Here is a 22,500-nt window from a genome sequence, read left to right as displayed (position 1 = left end):
GATTCCTCACCTGTGTCTTTCAGCTCCCCAACCTTCTCCTCTTCCTCCTCCTCCTCCTCATCATCATGTCTCTCTACGTCTCTGATTCCTCACCTGTGTCTTTCAGATCCCCAACCTTCTCCTCTTCCTCCTCCTCCTCCTCCTCCTCATCATCATGTCTCTCTACGTCTCTGATTCCTCACCTGTGTCTTTCAGATCCCCAACCTTCTCCTCTTCCTCTTCCTCCTCCTCCTCATCATCATGTCTCTCTACGTCTCTGATTCCTCACCTGTGTCTTTCAGCTCCCCAACCTTCTCCTCTTCCTCCTCCTCCTCCTCATCATCATGTCTCTCTACGTCTCTGATTCCTCACCTGTGTCTTTCAGATCCCCAACCTTCTCCTCTTCCTCCTCCTCCTCCTCATCATCATGTCTCTCTACGTCTCTGATTCCTCACCTGTGTCTTTCAGATCCCCAACCTTCTCCTCTTCCTCCTCCTCCTCCTCATCATCATGTCTCTCTACGTCTCTGATTCCTCACCTGTGTCTTTCAGATCCCCAACCTTCTCCTCTTCCTCCTCCTCCTCCTCATCATCATGTCTCTCTACGTCTCTGATTCCTCACCTGTGTCTTTCAGCTCCCCAACCTTCTCCTCTTCCTCCTCCTCCTCATCATCATGTCTCTCTACGTCTCTGATTCCTCACCTGTGTCTTTCAGCTCCCCAACCTTCTCCTCTTCCTCCTCCTCCTCATCATCATGTCTCTCTACGTCTCTGATTCCTCACCTGTGTCTTTCAGATCCCCAACCTTCTCCTCTTCCTCCTCCTCCTCATCATCATGTCTCTCTACGTCTCTGATTCCTCACCTGTGTCTTTCAGCTCCCCAACCTTCTCCTCTTCCTCCTCTTCCTCCTCCTCCTCATCATCATGTCTCTCTACGTCTCTGATTCCTCACCTGTGTCTTTCAGCTCCCCAACCTTCTCCTCTTCCTCCTCTTCCTCCTCCTCCTCATCATCATGTCTCTCTACGTCTCTGATTCCTCACCTGTGTCTTTCAGCTCCCCAACCTTCTCCTCTTCCTCCTCCTCCTCCTCATCATCATGTCTCTCTACGTCTCTGATTCCTCACCTGTGTCTTTCAGATCCCCAACCTTCTCCTCTTCCTCCTCCTCCTCCTCCTCCTCATCATCATGTCTCTCTACGTCTCTGATTCCTCACCTGTGTCTTTCAGATCCCCAACCTTCTCCTCTTCCTCTTCCTCCTCCTCCTCATCATCATGTCTCTCTACGTCTCTGATTCCTCACCTGTGTCTTTCAGCTCCCCAACCTTCTCCTCTTCCTCCTCCTCCTCCTCATCATCATGTCTCTCTACGTCTCTGATTCCTCACCTGTGTCTTTCAGATCCCCAACCTTCTCCTCTTCCTCCTCCTCCTCCTCATCATCATGTCTCTCTACGTCTCTGATTCCTCACCTGTGTCTTTCAGATCCCCAACCTTCTCCTCTTCCTCCTCCTCCTCCTCATCATCATGTCTCTCTACGTCTCTGATTCCTCACCTGTGTCTTTCAGATCCCCAACCTTCTCCTCTTCCTCCTCCTCCTCCTCCTCCTCATCATCATGTCTCTCTACGTCTCTGATTCCTCACCTGTGTCTTTCAGCTCCCCAACTTTCTCCTCTTCCTCCTCCTCCTCATCATCATGTCTCTCTACGTCTCTGATTCCTCACCTGTGTCTTTCAGCTCCCCAACCTTCTCCTCTTCCTCCTCCTCCTCATCATCATGTCTCTCTACGTCTCTGATTCCTCACCTGTGTCTTTCAGATCCCCAACCTTCTCCTCTTCCTCCTCCTCCTCATCATCATGTCTCTCTACGTCTCTGATTCCTCACCTGTGTCTTTCAGCTCCCCAACCTTCTCCTCTTCCTCCTCTTCCTCCTCCTCCTCATCATCATGTCTCTCTACGTCTCTGATTCCTCACCTGTGTCTTTCAGCTCCCCAACCTTCTCCTCTTCCTCCTCCTCCTCATCATCATGTCTCTCTACGTCTCTGATTCCTCACCTGTGTCTTTCAGCTCCCCAACCTTCTCCTCTTCCTCCTCCTCCTCATCATCATGTCTCTCTACGTCTCTGATTCCTCACCTGTGTCTTTCAGATCCCCAACCTTCTCCTCTTCCTCCTCCTCCTCATCATCATGTCTCTCTACGTCTCTGATTCCTCACCTGTGTCTTTCAGATCCCCAACCTTCTCCTCTTCCTCCTCCTCCTCCTCATCATCATGTCTCTCTACGTCTCTGATTCCTCACCTGTGTCTTTCAGCTCCCCAACCTTCTCCTCTTCCTCCTCCTCCTCATCATCATGTCTCTCTACGTCTCTGATTCCTCACCTGTGTCTTTCAGATCCCCAACCTTCTCCTCTTCCTCCTCCTCCTCATCATCATGTCTCTCTACGTCTCTGATTCCTCACCTGTGTCTTTCAGATCCCCAACCTTCTCCTCTTCCTCCTCCTCCTCCTCATCATCATGTCTCTCTACGTCTCTGATTCCTCACCTGTGTCTTTCAGCTCCCCAACCTTCTCTTCTCCATCGTCATCAGACCTCTTGTCATCGTCAGAGTCCGCCCGGTTGGCGTCACCCTGACAGACAGAAAGAGAATCACGGTCTGAAAGCCCTGTACAAAACTCCTCTATCGGTTGTTGGTGACAAAACACAGGAGAGTTAGAACCCTGTAGTACCCTGATGAACTCTGCAGAACCCTCTAGAACCCTTTAGAACCAATTAGAACACTGTAGAACCACGTTGGACTCTGTAGAACCCGGTAGAAACCAGTGATACCCAGTAGAACCCTGTAGAACCCTGTTGGACTCTGTAGAACCCGGTAGAAACCAGTGATACCCAGTAGAACCCTGTAGAACCTTGTAGAACCCTGTTGGACTCTGTTGAAACTGGTTGGACACTATAGAATCCCATAGAACCCTGTAGAACCCTGTAGAACCTTGTCAAACTCTTACCTCCGCCTGGAAGCCCTCCACCAAGATGGCCACCAGCAGGTTGAAGAGGACGTAGTTCCCAAACGTCATCAGAGCTACAAAGTAGAGAGCAGCGAGAGGAGAGGTGGAGGCCATGCCGTTATACAGGACCACATTCCAGTCCTCCTGAGTCAGGATCTATAGACAGAGAGAGAGGAGAGAGAGGGATGAGAGAGGAGAGAGGAGGGATGAGAGAGGGATGGAGGCCATGCCATTATACAGGACCACATTCCAGTCCTCCTGAGTCAGGATCTATAGGCAGAGAGAGAGGAGAGAGGGATGAGAGAGGAGAGAGGAGAGAGAGGGATGAGAGAGGAGAGAGGAGAGAGAGGGATGAGAGAGGGAGGGAACGAGGGAGAGAGAGAGAGAGAGGATGGATGGATGGAGAGAGAGAGAGATAAAGGGGAGAGAGACAGAGAGGGGGAGGGAATGAGGGAGAGAGAGAGGGTGGGAGAGAGAGGGATGAGATAGGAGAGAGGAGGGATGAACAGAGAGAAAGCGAGAGAGTAGAGAGAGAGAGAGAGAGACAGAGAGAGAGAGGAGGGATGAACAGAGAGAAAGAGAGAGAGAAAGAGGAGGGATAAGAGAGGGAGGAAATGAGGGAGAGAGGGTGGGAGAGATTGAGGGAAAGAGGGAAAGAGAGGGAGGGACGGAGAAAGAGAGATAGAAGGAAGGGAGAGAGAGAGAGAAAGAGAGAGAGAGAGAGAGAGAGGGGGAGGGAGGGAGGGTGTGGGTACTGGCAGGACTTTCAGTTTTTGACCTATGAACCGACCAGGGGTATCCACAAAGCCTCTAGGATCAGTTTGGCCTTTCAGATCACAATGAATCAGATTATAAGGACAGATCCTAGATCAGAATGAATCAGATTATACGGAAGGATCCTAGATCAGAATGAATCAGATTATACAGACAGATCCTAGATCAGAATGAATCAGATTATACAGACAGATCCTAGATCACAATGAATCAGATTATACGGACAGATCCTAGATCATAATGAATCAGATTATAAGGACAGATCCTAGATCATAATGAATCAGATTATACGGACAGATCCTAGATCACAATGAATCAGATTATACGGACAGATCCTAGATCAGAATGAATCAGATTATATGGACAGATCCTAGATCATAATGAATCAGATTATACGGACAGATCCTAGATCAGAATGAATCAGATTTTACGGACAGATCCTAGATCATAATGGACAGATCCTAGATCATAATGAATCAGATTATACGGACAGATCCTAGATCAGAATGAATCAGATTATACGGACAGATCCTAGATCAGAATGAATCAGATTATACGGACAGATCCTAGATCAGAATGAATCAGATTATACAGACAGATCCTATATCATAATGAATCAGATTATACGGACAGATCCTAGATCAGAATGAATCAGATTATACGGACAGATCCTAGATCAGAATGAATCAGATTATACGGACAGATCCTAGATCAGAATGAATCAGATTATACAGACAGATCCTATATCATAATGAATCAGATTATACGGACAGATCCTAGATCATAATGAACCAGATTATACAGACAGATCCAAGATCATAATGATTCAGATTATACGGACAGATCCTAGATCAGAATGAATCAGATTATAAGGACAGATCCTAGATCATAATGGACAGATCCTAGATCATAATGAATCAGATTATATGGACAGATCCTAGATCATAATGAATCAGATTATATGGACAGATATTAGATCATAATGAATCAGATTATACGGACAGATCCTAGATCATAATGAATCAGATTATACAGACAGATCCTAGATCATAATGGACAGATCCTAGATCATAATGAATCAGATTATACAGACAGATCCTAGATCAGAATGAACCAGATTATACAGACAGATCCTAGATCATAATGAATCAGATTATATGGACAGATCCTAGATCATAATGGACAGATCCTAGATCATAATGAATCAGATTATACGGACAGATCCTAGATCATAATGAATCAGATTATATGGACAGATCCTAGATCATAATGAATCAGATTATATGGACAGATCCTAGATCATAATGAATCAGATTATATGGACAGATCCTAGATCATAATGAATCAGATTATATGGACAGATCCTAGATCATAATGAATCAGATTATACGGACAGATCCTAGATCAGAATGAATCAGATTATATGGACAGATCCTAGATCAGAATGAATCAGATTATACGGACAGATCCTAGATCATAATGAATCAGATTATACAGACAGATCCTAGATCATAATGAATCAGATTATACGGACAGATCCTAGATCATAATGAATCAGATTATATGGACAGATCCTAGATCATAATGAATCAGATTATATGGACAGATCCTAGATCATAATGAATCAGATTATACGGACAGATCCTAGATCATAATGAATCAGATTATATGGACAGATCCTAGATCAGAATGAATCAGATTATATGGACAGATCCTAGATCAGAATGAATCAGATTATACGGACAGATCCTAGATCAGAATGAATCAGATTTTACGGACAGATCCTAGATCATAATGGACAGATCCTAGATCATAATGAATCAGATTATACGGACAGATCCTAGATCAGAATGAATCAGATTATACGGACAGATCCTAGATCAGAATGAATCAGATTATACGGACAGATCCTAGATCAGAATGAATCAGATTATACAGACAGATCCTATATCATAATGAATCAGATTATACGGACAGATCCTAGATCAGAATGAATCAGATTATACGGACAGATCCTAGATCAGAATGAATCAGATTATACGGACAGATCCTAGATCAGAATGAATCAGATTATACAGACAGATCCTATATCATAATGAATCAGATTATACGGACAGATCCTAGATCATAATGAACCAGATTATACAGACAGATCCAAGATCATAATGATTCAGATTATACGGACAGATCCTAGATCAGAATGAATCAGATTATAAGGACAGATCCTAGATCATAATGGACAGATCCTAGATCATAATGAATCAGATTATATGGACAGATCCTAGATCATAATGAATCAGATTATATGGACAGATATTAGATCATAATGAATCAGATTATACGGACAGATCCTAGATCATAATGAATCAGATTATACAGACAGATCCTAGATCATAATGGACAGATCCTAGATCATAATGAATCAGATTATACAGACAGATCCTAGATCAGAATGAACCAGATTATACAGACAGATCCTAGATCATAATGAATCAGATTATATGGACAGATCCTAGATCATAATGGACAGATCCTAGATCATAATGAATCAGATTATACGGACAGATCCTAGATCATAATGAATCAGATTATATGGACAGATCCTAGATCATAATGAATCAGATTATATGGACAGATCCTAGATCATAATGAATCAGATTATATGGACAGATCCTAGATCATAATGAATCAGATTATATGGACAGATCCTAGATCATAATGAATCAGATTATACGGACAGATCCTAGATCAGAATGAATCAGATTATATGGACAGATCCTAGATCAGAATGAATCAGATTATACGGACAGATCCTAGATCATAATGAATCAGATTATACAGACAGATCCTAGATCATAATGAATCAGATTATACGGACAGATCCTAGATCATAATGAATCAGATTATATGGACAGATCCTAGATCATAATGAATCAGATTATATGGACAGATCCTAGATCATAATGAATCAGATTATATGGACAGATCCTAGATCATAATGAATCAGATTATACGGACAGATCCTAGATCATAATGAATCAGATTATACAGACAGATCCTAGATCATAATGAATCAGATTATACGGACAGATCCTAGATCATAATGAATCAGATTATATGGACAGATCCTAGATCATAATGAATCAGATTATATGGACAGATCCTAGATCATAATGAATCAGATTATACGGACAGATCCTAGATCATAATGAATCAGATTATATGGACAGATCCTAGATCAGAATGAATCAGATTATATGGACAGATCCTAGATCAGAATGAATCAGATTATACGGACAGATCCTAGATCAGAATGAATCAGATTTTACGGACAGATCCTAGATCATAATGGACAGATCCTAGATCATAATGAATCAGATTATACGGACAGATCCTAGATCAGAATGAATCAGATTATACGGACAGATCCTAGATCAGAATGAATCAGATTATACGGACAGATCCTAGATCAGAATGAATCAGATTATACAGACAGATCCTATATCATAATGAATCAGATTATACGGACAGATCCTAGATCAGAATGAATCAGATTATACGGACAGATCCTAGATCAGAATGAATCAGATTATACGGACAGATCCTAGATCAGAATGAATCAGATTATACAGACAGATCCTATATCATAATGAATCAGATTATACGGACAGATCCTAGATCAGAATGAATCAGATTATACGGACAGATCCTAGATCAGAATGAATCAGATTATACGGACAGATCCTAGATCAGAATGAATCAGATTATACAGACAGATCCTATATCATAATGAATCAGATTATACGGACAGATCCTAGATCATAATGAACCAGATTATACAGACAGATCCAAGATCATAATGATTCAGATTATACGGACAGATCCTAGATCAGAATGAATCAGATTATAAGGACAGATCCTAGATCATAATGGACAGATCCTAGATCATAATGAATCAGATTATATGGACAGATCCTAGATCATAATGAATCAGATTATATGGACAGATATTAGATCATAATGAATCAGATTATACGGACAGATCCTAGATCATAATGAATCAGATTATACAGACAGATCCTAGATCATAATGGACAGATCCTAGATCATAATGAATCAGATTATACAGACAGATCCTAGATCAGAATGAACCAGATTATACAGACAGATCCTAGATCATAATGAATCAGATTATATGGACAGATCCTAGATCATAATGGACAGATCCTAGATCATAATGAATCAGATTATACGGACAGATCCTAGATCATAATGAATCAGATTATATGGACAGATCCTAGATCATAATGAATCAGATTATATGGACAGATCCTAGATCATAATGAATCAGATTATATGGACAGATCCTAGATCATAATGAATCAGATTATATGGACAGATCCTAGATCATAATGAATCAGATTATACGGACAGATCCTATATCAGAATGAATCAGATTATATGGACAGATCCTAGATCAGAATGAATCAGATTATACGGACAGATCCTAGATCATAATGAATCAGATTATACAGACAGATCCTAGATCATAATGAATCAGATTATACGGACAGATCCTAGATCATAATGAATCAGATTATATGGACAGATCCTAGATCATAATGAATCAGATTATATGGACAGATCCTAGATCATAATGAATCAGATTATACGGACAGATCCTAGATCATAATGAATCAGATTATATGGACAGATCCTAGATCAGAATGAATCAGATTATATGGACAGATCCTAGATCAGAATGAATCAGATTATACGGACAGATCCTAGATCAGAATGAATCAGATTTTACGGACAGATCCTAGATCATAATGGACAGATCCTAGATCATAATGAATCAGATTATACGGACAGATCCTATATCAGAATGAATCAGATTATACGGACAGATCCTAGATCAGAATGAATCAGATTATACGGACAGATCCTAGATCAGAATGAATCAGATTATACAGACAGATCCTATATCATAATGAATCAGATTATACGGACAGATCCTAGATCAGAATGAATCAGATTATACGGACAGATCCTAGATCAGAATGAATCAGATTATACGGACAGATCCTAGATCATAATGAATCAGATTATACAGACAGATCCTAGATCATAATGGACAGATCCTAGATCATAATGAATCAGATTATACAGACAGATCCTAGATCAGAATGAACCAGATTATACAGACAGATCCTAGATCATAATGAATCAGATTATATGGACAGATCCTAGATCATAATGGACAGATCCTAGATCATAATGAATCAGATTATACGGACAGATCCTAGATCATAATGAATCAGATTATATGGACAGATCCTAGATCATAATGAATCAGATTATATGGACAGATCCTAGATCATAATGAATCAGATTATATGGACAGATCCTAGATCATAATGAATCAGATTATATGGACAGATCCTAGATCATAATGAATCAGATTATACGGACAGATCCTATATCAGAATGAATCAGATTATATGGACAGATCCTAGATCAGAATGAATCAGATTATACGGACAGATCCTAGATCATAATGAATCAGATTATACAGACAGATCCTAGATCATAATGAATCAGATTATACGGACAGATCCTAGATCATAATGAATCAGATTATATGGACAGATCCTAGATCATAATGAATCAGATTATACGGACAGATCCTAGATCATAATGAATCAGATTATATGGACAGATCCTAGATCATAATGAATCAGATTATATGGACAGATCCTAGATCATAATGAATCAGATTATATGAACAGATCCTAGATCATAATGAATCAGATTATATGGACAGATCCTAGATCATAATGAATCAGATTATACGGACAGATCCTATATCAGAATGAATCAGATTATATGGACAGATCCTAGATCAGAATGAATCAGATTATACGGACAGATCCTAGATCATAATGAATCAGATTATACAGACAGATCCTAGATCATAATGAATCAGATTATACGGACAGATCCTAGATCATAATGAATCAGATTATATGGACAGATCCTAGATCATAATGAATCAGATTATATGGACAGATCCTAGATCATAATGAATCAGATTATACGGACAGATCCTAGATCATAATGAATCAGATTATATGGACAGATCCTAGATCAGAATGAATCAGATTATATGGACAGATCCTAGATCAGAATGAATCAGATTATACGGACAGATCCTAGATCAGAATGAATCAGATTTTACGGACAGATCCTAGATCATAATGGACAGATCCTAGATCATAATGAATCAGATTATACGGACAGATCCTAGATCAGAATGAATCAGATTATACGGACAGATCCTAGATCAGAATGAATCAGATTATACGGACAGATCCTAGATCAGAATGAATCAGATTATACAGACAGATCCTATATCATAATGAATCAGATTATACGGACAGATCCTAGATCAGAATGAATCAGATTATACGGACAGATCCTAGATCAGAATGAATCAGATTATACGGACAGATCCTAGATCAGAATGAATCAGATTATACAGACAGATCCTATATCATAATGAATCAGATTATACGGACAGATCCTAGATCATAATGAACCAGATTATACAGACAGATCCAAGATCATAATGATTCAGATTATACGGACAGATCCTAGATCAGAATGAATCAGATTATAAGGACAGATCCTAGATCATAATGGACAGATCCTAGATCATAATGAATCAGATTATATGGACAGATCCTAGATCATAATGAATCAGATTATACGGACAGATCCTAGATCATAATGAATCAGATTATACAGACAGATCCTAGATCATAATGGACAGATCCTAGATCATAATGAATCAGATTATACAGACAGATCCTAGATCCGAATGAACCAGATTATACAGACAGATCCTAGATCATAATGAATCAGATTATATGGACAGATCCTAGATCATAATGGACAGATCCTAGATCATAATGAATCAGATTATACGGACAGATCCTAGATCATAATGAATCAGATTATATGGACAGATCCTAGATCATAATGAATCAGATTATATGGCCAGATCCTAGATCATAATGAATCAGATTATATGGACAGATCCTAGATCATAATGAATCAGATTATATGGACAGATCCTAGATCATAATGAATCAGATTATACGGACAGATCCTAGATCATAATGAATCAGATTATACGGACAGATCCTAGATCATAATGAATCAGATTATATGGACAGATCTTAGATCATAATGAATCAGATTATATGGACAGATCCTAGATCATAATGAATCAGATTATACGGACAGATCCTAGATCATAATGAATCAGATTATATGGACAGATCCTAGATCATAATGAATCAGATTATATGGACAGATCCTAGATCATAATGAATCAGATTATATGGACAGATCCTAGATCATAATGAATCAGATTATATGGACAGATCCTAGATCATAATGAATCAGATTATACGGACAGATCCTAGATCATAATGAATCAGATTATATGGACAGATCCTAGATCAGAATGAATCAGATTATATGGACAGATCCTAGATCAGAATGAATCAGATTATACGGACAGATCCTAGATCAGAATGAATCAGATTTTACGGACAGATCCTAGATCATAATGGACAGATCCTAGATCATAATGAATCAGATTATACGGACAGATCCTAGATCAGAATGAATCAGATTATACGGACAGATCCTAGATCAGAATGAATCAGATTATACGGACAGATCCTAGATCAGAATGAATCAGATTATACAGACAGATCCTATATCATAATGAATCAGATTATACGGACAGATCCTAGATCAGAATGAATCAGATTATACGGACAGATCCTAGATCAGAATGAATCAGATTATACGGACAGATCCTAGATCAGAATGAATCAGATTATACAGACAGATCCTATATCATAATGAATCAGATTATACGGACAGATCCTAGATCATAATGAACCAGATTATACAGACAGATCCAAGATCATAATGATTCAGATTATACGGACAGATCCTAGATCAGAATGAATCAGATTATAAGGACAGATCCTAGATCATAATGGACAGATCCTAGATCATAATGAATCAGATTATATGGACAGATCCTAGATCATAATGAATCAGATTATATGGACAGATCCTAGATCATAATGAATCAGATTATACGGACAGATCCTAGATCATAATGAATCAGATTATACAGACAGATCCTAGATCATAATGGACAGATCCTAGATCATAATGAATCAGATTATACGGACAGATCCTAGATCATAATGAATCAGATTATATGGACAGATCCTAGATCATAATGAATCAGATTATATGGCCAGATCCTAGATCATAATGAATCAGATTATATGGACAGATCCTAGATCATAATGAATCAGATTATATGGACAGATCCTAGATCATAATGAATCAGATTATACGGACAGATCCTAGATCAGAATGAATCAGATTATATGGACAGATCCTAGATCAGAATGAATCAGATTATACGGACAGATCCTAGATCATAATGAATCAGATTATACAGACAGATCCTAGATCATAATGAATCAGATTATACGGACAGATCCTAGATCATAATGAATCAGATTATATGGACAGATCTTAGATCATAATGAATCAGATTATATGGACAGATCCTAGATCATAATGAATCAGATTATACGGACAGATCCTAGATCATAATGAATCAGATTATACGGACAGATCCTAGATCATAATGAATCAGATTATATGGACAGATCCTAGATCATAATGAATCAGATTATACGGACAGATCCTAGATCAGAATGAATCAGATTATACAGAGAGATCCTAGATCATAATGAATCAGATTATACAGACAGATCCTAGATCATAATGAATCAGATTATACGGACAGATCCTAGATCATAATGAATCAGATTATATGGACAGATCCTAGATTAGAATGAATCAGATTATAAGGACAGATCCTAGATCAGAATGAATCAGATTATACGGACAGATCCTAGATCAGAATGAATCAGATTATATGGACAGATCCTAGATCATAATGAATCAGATTATACGGACAGATCCTAGATCATAATGAATCAGATTATACGGACAGATCCTAGATCAGAATGAATCAGATTATACGGACAGATCCTAGATCAGAATGAATCAGATTATACGGACAGATCCTAGATCATAATGAATCAGATTATACGGACAGATCCTAGATCAGAATGAATCAGATTATACGGACAGATCCTAGATCAGAATGAATCAGATTATAAGGACAGATCCTAGATCATAATGAATCAGATTATAAGGATAGATCCTAGATCATAATGAATCAGATTATACGGACAGATCCTAGATCAGAATGAATCAGATTATACGGACAGATCCTAGATCAGAATGAATCAGATTATAAGGACAGATCCTAGATCAGAATGAATCAGATTATACAGACAGATCCTAGATCAGAATGAATCAGATTTTACGGACAGATCCTAGATCATAATGGACAGATCCTAGATCATAATGAATCAGATTATATGGACAGATCCTAGATCAGAATGAATCAGATTATACGGACAGATCCTAGATCATAATGAATCAGATTATAAGGACAGATCCTAGATCATAATGAATCAGATTATAAGGACAGATCCTAGATCATAATGAATCAGATTATACAGACAGATCCTAGATCAGAATGAATGAGATTATACGGACAGATCCTAGATCAGAATGAATCAGATTATACGGACAGATCCTAGATCAGAATGAATCAGATTATACGGACAGATCCTAGATCATAATGAACCAGATTATAAGGACAGATCCTAGATCACAATGAATCAGATTATACGGACAGATCCTAGATCACAATGAATCAGATTATACGGACAGATCCTAGATCACAATGAATCAGATTATACGGACAGATCCTAGATCACAATGAATCAGATTATACGGACAGATCCTATATCATAATGAATCAGATTATAAGGACAGATCCTAGATCAGAATGAATCAGATTATACGGACAGATCCTAGATCATAATGAATCAGATTATACGGACAGATCCTAGATCAGAATGAATCAGATTATACGGACAGATCCTAGATCATAATGGACAGATCCTAGATCATAAGGAATCAGATTATACGGACAGATCCCAGATCCTAGATCATAATGAATCAGATTATAAGGACAGATCCTAGATCAGAATGAATCAGATTATACGGACAGATCCTAGATCATAATGAATCAGATTATACGGACAGATCCTAGATCAGAATGAATCAGATTATAAGGACAGATCCTAGATCATAATGGACAGATCCTAGATCATAATGAATCAGATTATACGGACAGATCCTAGATCATAATGAAGGGACACACAGACACACACAGACACACACAGGGACACACAGACACACAGACAGGGACACAAAGACACAGACAGGGACACACACAGACAGACACACAGGGACACACAGACACAGGGACACACAAACAGACACACGTCTGACCTGGAACACAGTAACGATGGCCCAGAGTAGCGAGTCAAAGTTCTTGCGGTCTGGGATGGTGTCTCCGTTCTCCATCTGCAGATTGAATTTACACCCAAACAGGTGCATGCCTAGGATACTGCACACACACACACACACACACACACACACACACACACACACACACACACACACACACACACACACACACACACACACAGAGTTTAAGCATTTGAATACACACCAGTTTGGGTGTAATGATCTGGCTTTATAGATATATTATCAGGCTGTGTGTGTGTACGTGTGTGTGTACGTGTGTGTTACGTTCCCCAGTTTCTGTGTTGTTGTGTGTTTTGTATGTATGTGTGTGTGTGTATTTCAGGAAATGGCTTCCTGGATTCCTAAAGCAGCTGATTGGTCGGCCCCATCTCAGACTGGAGCTCTAACCCTTGCCTCTCGTCAGGGGATCCATCTTATCTCTGTAATTACCCAACTCCTCCTCCTCCTCCTCCTCCTCCTCCTCCTCCCTGATAAAAACCAGCCCCCCCCCCCCCCCCAGGAGAAGAGAGCTTTTTTTTTTCATGTCCTGTGTTGATTGTTGTTTGCGATCAGTCAAAGTTTTGTGGATATTATTTTGTTGTCGCTCCTTCCCGGGTAGTGTACGCCAATAGGAATTCGTTTTTTTTTGTAGGTTAATTGAAATTGTTATACGTAAATTATTGGTCAATTATTCTGTTTAATTTGTTCCCAAGGGGGGGGGGGGGGGGGCACCTTGGGAGTGTTTAGGTAAGAGACCCGCGGGTATACATATACCCGTAGTATTTACTCTGTCTATGCACACTAGGTAAGACCACTCCCTGTATGTTGGTTACCGCGCCAGGTGGTGCTGGCTAGGTAAGACCTGGGTGGACCACCCCCTGTATGTTGGTTAGCGTGCCAGGTGGTGCTGGTTAGGTAAGACCTGGGAGGACCACCCCCTGTATGTTGGTTAGCGTGCCAGGTGGTGCTGGTTAGGTAAGACCTGGGAGGACCACCCCCTGTATGTTGGTTAACGTGCCAGGTGGTGCTAGTTAGGTAAGACCTGGGCGGACCACCCCCTGTATGTTGGTTAACGTGCCAGGTGGTGCTAGTTAGGTAAGACCTGGGAGGACCACCCCCTGTATGTTGGTTAGCGTGCCAGGTGGTGCTACAATTTGGTAAGACCTGGGCGGACCACCCCCTGTATGTTGGTTAGCGCGCCAGGTGGTGCTAGTTAGGTAAGACCTGAGTGGACCACCCCCTGTATGTTGGTTAGCGTGCCAGGTGGTGCTACAGGTTAGGTAAGACCTGGGAGGACCACCCCCTGTATGTTGGTTACCGCACCAGGTGGTGCCAGTTAGGTAAGACCTGGGCGGACCACCCCCTGTATGTTGGTTAGCGCGCCAGGTGGTGCTAGTTAGGTAAGACCTGGGAGGACCACCCCCTGTATGTTGGTTACCGCACCAGGTGGTGCTAGTTAGGTAAGACCTGGGCGGACAACCCCCTGTATGTTGGTTAGCGCGCCAGGTGGTGCTAGTTAGGTAAGACCTGGGAGGACCACCCCCTGTATATTGGTCAGTGCGCCAGGTGGTGCTACAGGTTAGGTAAGACCTGGGCAGACCACACCCCTGTATGTTGGTTAGCGCGCCAGGTGGTGCTAGTTAGGTAAGACCTGGGAGGACCACCCACTGTATGTTGGTTAGCGTGCCAGGTGGTGCTAGTTAGGTAAGACCTGGGAGGACCACCCCCCTGTATGTTGGTTAGCGTGCCAGGTGGTGCTAGCTAGGTAAGACCTGGGAGGACCACCCCCTGTATGTTGGTTAGCGTGCCAGGTGGTGCTAGTTAGGTAAGACCTGGGAGGACCACCCCCCTGTATGTTGGTTAGCGTGCCAGGTGGTGCTAGTTAGGTAAGACCTGGGAGGACCACCCCCTGTATGTTGGTTAGCGTGCCAGGTGGTGCTAGTTAGGTAAGACCTGGGAGGACCACCCCCCTGTATGTTGGTTAGCGTGCCAGGTGGTGCTAGCTAGGTAAGACCTGGGAGGACCACCCCCTGTATGTTGGTTAGCGTGCCAGGTGTTGCTAGTTAGGTAAGACCTGGGCGGACCACCCCCTGTATATTGGTTAGCGCGCCAGGTGGTGCTAGTTAGGTAAGACCTGAGAGGACCACCCCCTGTATGTTGGTTAGCGTGCCAGGTGGTGCTAGTTAGGTAAGACCTGGGCGGACCACCCCCTGTATATTGGTTAGCGCGCCAGGTGGTGCTAGTTAGGTAAGACCTGGGAGGACCACCCCCTGTATGTTGGTTACCGCACCAGGTGGTGCTAGTTAGGTAAGACCTGGGAGGACCACCTCCTGTATGTTGGTTACCGCACCAGGTGGTGCTAGTTAGGTAAGACCTGGGAGGACCACCCCCTGTATGTTGGTTAGCGCGCCAGGTGGTGCTAGTTAGGTAAGACCTGGGACGACCACCCCCTGTATGTTGGTTACCGCACCAGGTGGTGCTAGCTAGGTAAGACCTGGGAGGACCACCCCCTGTATGTTGGTTAGCGCGCCAGGTGGTGCTAGTTAGGTAAGACCTGGGAGGACCACCCCCTGTATATTGGTTAGCGTGCCAGGTGGTGCTAGTTAGGTAAGACCTGGGCGGACCACCCCCTGTATGTTGGATAGCGCGCCAGGTGGTGCTAGCTAGGTAAGACCTGGGAGGACCACCCCCTGTATGTTGGATAGCGCGCCAGGTGGTGCTAGCTAGGTAAGACCTGGGTGGACCACCCCCTGTATGTTGGTTAGCGTGCCAGGTGGTGCTAGTTAGGTAAGACCTGGGAGGACCACCCCCTGTATGTGGGTTACCGAGCCAGGTGGAGCTAGTTAGGTAAGACCTGGGCGGACCACCCCCTGTATGTTGGTTACCGTGCCAGGTGGTGCTAGCTAGGTAAGACCTAGGAGGACCACCCCCTGTATGTTGGATAGCGCGCCAGGTGGTGCTAGCTAGGTAAGACCTGGGCGGACCACCCCCTGTATGTTGGTTAGCGTGCCAGGTGGTGCTAGTTAGGTAAGACCTGGGAGGACCACCCCCTGTATGTTGGTTAGCGCGCCAGGTGGTGCTAGTTAGGTAAGACCTGGGAGGACCACCCCCTGTATGTTAGTTACCGCGCCAGGTGGTGCTAGCTAGGTAAGACCTGGGCGGACCACCCCCTGTATGTTGGTTAGCGCGCCAGGTGGTGCTAGTTAGGTAAGACCTGGGCGGACCACCCCCTGTATGTTGGTTAGCGCGCCAGGTGGTGCTAGTTAGGTAAGACCTGGGTGGACCACCCCCTGTATGTTGGTTAGCGCGCCAGGTGGTGCTAGTTAGGTAAGCCCTGGGAGGACCACCCCCTGTATGTTGGTTACCGCACCAGGTGGTGCTAGTTAGGTAAGACCTGGGAGGACCACCCCCTGTATGTTGGTCAGTGCGCCAGGTGGTGCTAGCTAGGTAAGACCTGGGTGGACCACCCCCTGTATGTTGGTTAGCGCGCCAGGTGGTGCTAGTTAGGTAAGACCTGGGTGGACCACCCCCTGTATGTTGGTCAGTGCGCCAGGTGGTGCTAGCTAGGTAAGACCTGGGTGGACCACCCCCTGTATGTTGGTTAGCGCGCCAGGTGGTGCTAGTTAGGTAAGACCTGGGCGGACCACACCCCTGTATGTTGGTTAGCGTGCCAGGTGGTGCTAGTTAGGTAAGACCTGGGCGGACCACCCTCTGTATTTTGGTTAGCGCGCCAGGTGGTGCTAGTTAGGTAAGACCTGGGAGGACCACCCCCTGTATTTTGGTTAGCGCGCCAGGTGGTGCTAGTTAGGTAAGACCTGGGAGGACCACCCCCTGTATGTTGGTTACCGTGCCAGGTGGTGCTAGTTAGGTAAGACCTGGGAGGACCATCCCCTGTATGTTGGTTACCGTGCCAGGTGGTGCTAGTTAGGTAAGACCTGGGAGGACCACCCCCTGTATGTTGGTTAGCGTGCCAGGTGGTGCTAGTTAGGTAAGACCTGGGTGGACCACCCCCTGTATGTTGTTTAGCGCGCCAGGTGGTGCTAGTTAGGTAAGACCTGGGAGGACCACCCCCTGTATGTTGGTTAGAGCGCCAGGTGGTGCTAGTTAGGTAAGACCTGGGAGGACCACCCCCTGTATGTTGGTTAGAGCGCCAGGTGGTGCTAGTTAGGTAAGACCTGGGAGGACCACCCCCTGTATGTTGGTTAGAGCGCCAGGTGGTGCTAGTTAGGTAAGACCTGGGACGACCACCCCCTGTATGTTGGTTACCGCACCAGGTGGTGCTAGCTAGGTAAGACCTGGGAGGACCACCCCCTGTATGTTGGTCAGTGCGCCAGGTGGTGCTAGCTAGGTAAGACCTGGGTGGACCACCCCCTGTATGTTGGTTAGCGTGCCAGGTGGTGCTAGCTAGGTAAGACCTGGGCAGACCACACCCCTGCATGTTGGTCAGTGCGCCAGGTGGTGCTAGCTAGGTAAGACCTGGGTGGACCACCCCCTGTATGTTGGTTAGCGTGCCAGGTGGTGCTAGTTAGGTAAGACCTGGGCGGACCACCCTCTGTATTTTGGTTACCGTGCCAGGTGGTGCTAGTTAGGTAAGACCTGGGAGGACCATCCCCTGTATGTTGGTTACCGTGCCAGGTGGTGCTAGTTAGGTAAGACCTGGGAGGACCATCCCCTTTATGTTGGTTACCGTGCCAGGTGGTGCTAGTTAGGTAAGACCTGGGCGGACCACCCCCTGTATGTTGGTTACCGTGCCAGGTGGTGCTAGTTAGGTAAGACTTGGGCGGACCACCCCCTGTATGCGCCAGGTGGTGCTACAGGAAGGCAGGTAGGAGAGGAGACTCTTTAAATTGTACTTTCTTTGCTTTGGTTCCGTCCAGCCCCTTTTCCCCCACATTACCGTGTTTAGGAATAATACATTCCCTGTAAACGGTATTTTTCTCTGTCTCTCTGTCGTCTTTCACCCCGCACCTACGATCACATACGTAACAGTGTGTCTGTGTGTGTGTGTGTGTGTTTGCTAGTACCTGAAGGTGAAGATGAAGAGCATGAGCAGCGTACAGAAGGTGGCCACGTTGTCCATCGTCTTCATCAGAACCACCAGCTGTCTGCGAAGGGCGGGCAGGAACCTGACCAGCTTTAGGACACGCAGCAGACGGAACGTACGGAGGACTGACAGACCGCCGTCCGCCTGGCCAACGATCTCCCAAACACTGGAACACACCGCACACACACTTTACTATAACACACACACACTTTACTATCACACACCACACATACACTTTACTATAACACACCACACACACTTTACTATAACACACCACACACACACTTTACTATAACACACCACACACACACTTTACTATCACACACACACACTTTACTATCACACACACACACACACACACACACACACACACACTTTACTATAACACACCACACACACACACTTTACTATAACACACCACACATACACTTTACTATAACACACCACACACACTTTACTATAACACACCACACACACACTTTACTATAACACACCACACACACACTTTACTATCACACACACACACTTTACTATCACACACACACACACACACACTTTACTATAACACACCACACACACACACTTTACTATAACACACCACACACACACTTTACTATAACACACCACACACACACTTTACTATAACACACCACACATACACTTTACTATAACACACCACACACACTTTACTATAACACACCACACACACACTTTACTATAACACACCACACATACACTTTACTATAACACACACACACTTTACTATAACACACCACACACTTTACTATAACACACCACACACACACTTTACTATAACACACCACACACACACACTTTACTATAACACACACACATACACTTTACTATAACACACCACACACACACACACACACTTTCCTATAACACACACCACACACTTTACTATAACACACCACACACACACTTTACTATAACACACACACACTTTACTATAACACACCACACACTTTACTATAACACACACACACACACTTTACTATAACACACACACACTTTACTATAACACACCACACACACACTTTACTATAACACACCACACACACACTTTACTATAACACACACACATACACTTTACTATAACACACCACACACTTTACTATAACACACCACACACACACTTTACTATAACACACACACACTTTACTATAACACACACACACTTTAGTATAACACACCACACACACACTTTACTATTACACACACTTTACTATAACACACCACACACACTTTACTATAACACACACCACACACTTTACTATAACACACCATACACACACTTTACTATAACACACCACACACACACTTTACTATAACACACCACACATACACTTTACTATAACACACACACACTTTACTATAACACACACACACTTTACTATAACACACCATACACACACTTTACTATAACACACCACACATACACTTTACTATAACACACCATACACACACTTTACTATAACACACACACACTTTACTATAACACACCACACACACACTTTACTATAACACACACCACACATACACTTTACTATAACACACACACACACTGCAGGAGAGAACTTCTTCACACACACACACACACACACACACACACACACACACACACACACACACACACACACACACACACACACACACACACACACACACACACACACACACACACACACTGCAGGAGAGATCTTCCTCACACACACCCACCTGATGATGACGATGATACCGTCGAAGATGTTGTAGGGGCTCTTGATATAGCCGAAGAGACCGAAGGCCAGCAGCTTGAACAGCATCTCCAGGAGGAACATGCAGGTGAACACGATGTTACTGATCTCCAGGATGTCTGTCAACTCCACCGGCTGGACAGAGAGGAGAGAGGGGGGATGAGGAGGGGAGAGGAGAGACGGAGAGGGGGGATGAGGAGGGGACAGGAGACACAGAGAGGGGGGATGAGGAGGGGACAGGAGAGACAGAGAGTAGGGATGAGGAGGGGACAGGAGAGGGGGGATGAGGAGGGGACAGGAGAGACAGAGAGGGGGGATGAGGAGGGGACAGGAGAGACGGAGAGGGGGGATGAAGAGGGGAGAGGAGAGGGGGGATGAGGAGGGGACGGGAGAGACGGAGAGGGGGGATGAGGAGGGGACAGGAGACGGAGAGGGGGGATGAGGAGGGGAGAGGAGAGACGGAGAGGGGGGATGAGGAGGGGAGAGGAGAGACGGAGAGGGGGGATGAGGAGGGGACAGGAGAGACGGAGAGGGGGGATGAGGAGGGGACAGGAGAGAGGGGATGAGGAGGGGACAGGAGAGACGGAGAGGGGGGATGAGGAGGGGACAGGAGAGACGGAGACAGGGGATGAGGAGGGGACAGGAGAGACGGAGAGGGGGGATGGGGAGGGGACAGGAGAGACGGAGAGGGGGGATGGGGAGGGGACAGGAGAGACGGAGAGGGGGGATGGGGAGGGGACAGGAGAGACGGAGAGGGGGGATGAGGAGGGGACAGGAGAGACAGAGAGGGGACAGGAGAGACGGAGAGGGGGGATGAGGAGGTGACAGGAGAGACGGAGAGGGGGGATGAGGAGGGGACAGGAGAGACGGAGAGGAGGGATGAGGAGGGGACAGGAGAGACGGAGAGGGGGGATGAGGAGGGGACAGGAGAGACGGAGATGGGGGATGAGGAGGATAGAGGAGAGGGGGGATGAGGAGGGGACAGGAGAGGGGGGATGAGGAGGGGACAGGAGAGGGGGGATGAGGAGGGGACAGGAGAGACAGAGAGGGGGGATGAGGAGGGGACAGGAGAGACGGAGAGGGGGGATGAGGAGGGGACAGGAGAGACGGAGAGGGGGGATGAGGAGGGGACAGGAGAGACGGAGAGGGGGGATGAGGAGGGGACAGGAGAGACGGAGATGGGGGATGAGGACTGTACACTCCATTAAAGACATGAAGGAGAGACGGAGATGGGGAATGAGGACTGTACACTCCATTAAAGACAGGAAGGAGAGACGGAGAGGGGGAATGAGGACTGTACACACCATTAAAGACAGGACGGAGAGACGGAGAGGGGGAATGAGGACTGTACACTCCATTAAAGAGAGGATGGAGAGACGGAGAGGGGGAATGAGGA

At 44.1% G+C, this 22,500-nt stretch overlaps 1 protein-coding gene and 1 long non-coding RNA gene across 2 annotated transcripts in view; both read right to left on the bottom strand.

Moving 5' to 3' along the window:
• Positions 1-22,500, bottom strand: part of LOC139569188 (uncharacterized) — a 318,710-nt gene that overhangs the window by 91,613 nt on the left and 204,597 nt on the right. The gene's annotated exons all lie outside the window — the stretch shown is intronic.
• The window catches only part of LOC139569172 (voltage-dependent T-type calcium channel subunit alpha-1H-like), a 212,631-nt gene that overhangs the window by 90,858 nt on the left and 99,273 nt on the right, over positions 1-22,500 (bottom strand). Inside the window, exons 14-18 of the mRNA XM_071390959.1 lie at positions 21,088-21,239; positions 19,328-19,513; positions 14,286-14,403; positions 2,970-3,125; positions 2,510-2,594 (exon numbers count right to left, since the gene is read on the bottom strand). Of these exons, the coding sequence (XP_071247060.1) occupies positions 2,510-2,594; positions 2,970-3,125; positions 14,286-14,403; positions 19,328-19,513; positions 21,088-21,239 (697 nt within the window). The remainder of the gene's footprint in view (positions 1-2,509; positions 2,595-2,969; positions 3,126-14,285; positions 14,404-19,327; positions 19,514-21,087; positions 21,240-22,500) is intronic.

The sequence above is a fragment of the Salvelinus alpinus genome, chromosome 1 (genome assembly GCF_045679555.1).
Source record: "Salvelinus alpinus chromosome 1, SLU_Salpinus.1, whole genome shotgun sequence".
NCBI lineage: Eukaryota > Metazoa > Chordata > Actinopteri > Salmoniformes > Salmonidae > Salvelinus > Salvelinus alpinus.
This window is presented reverse-complemented; position numbering and strand designations above follow the sequence as displayed.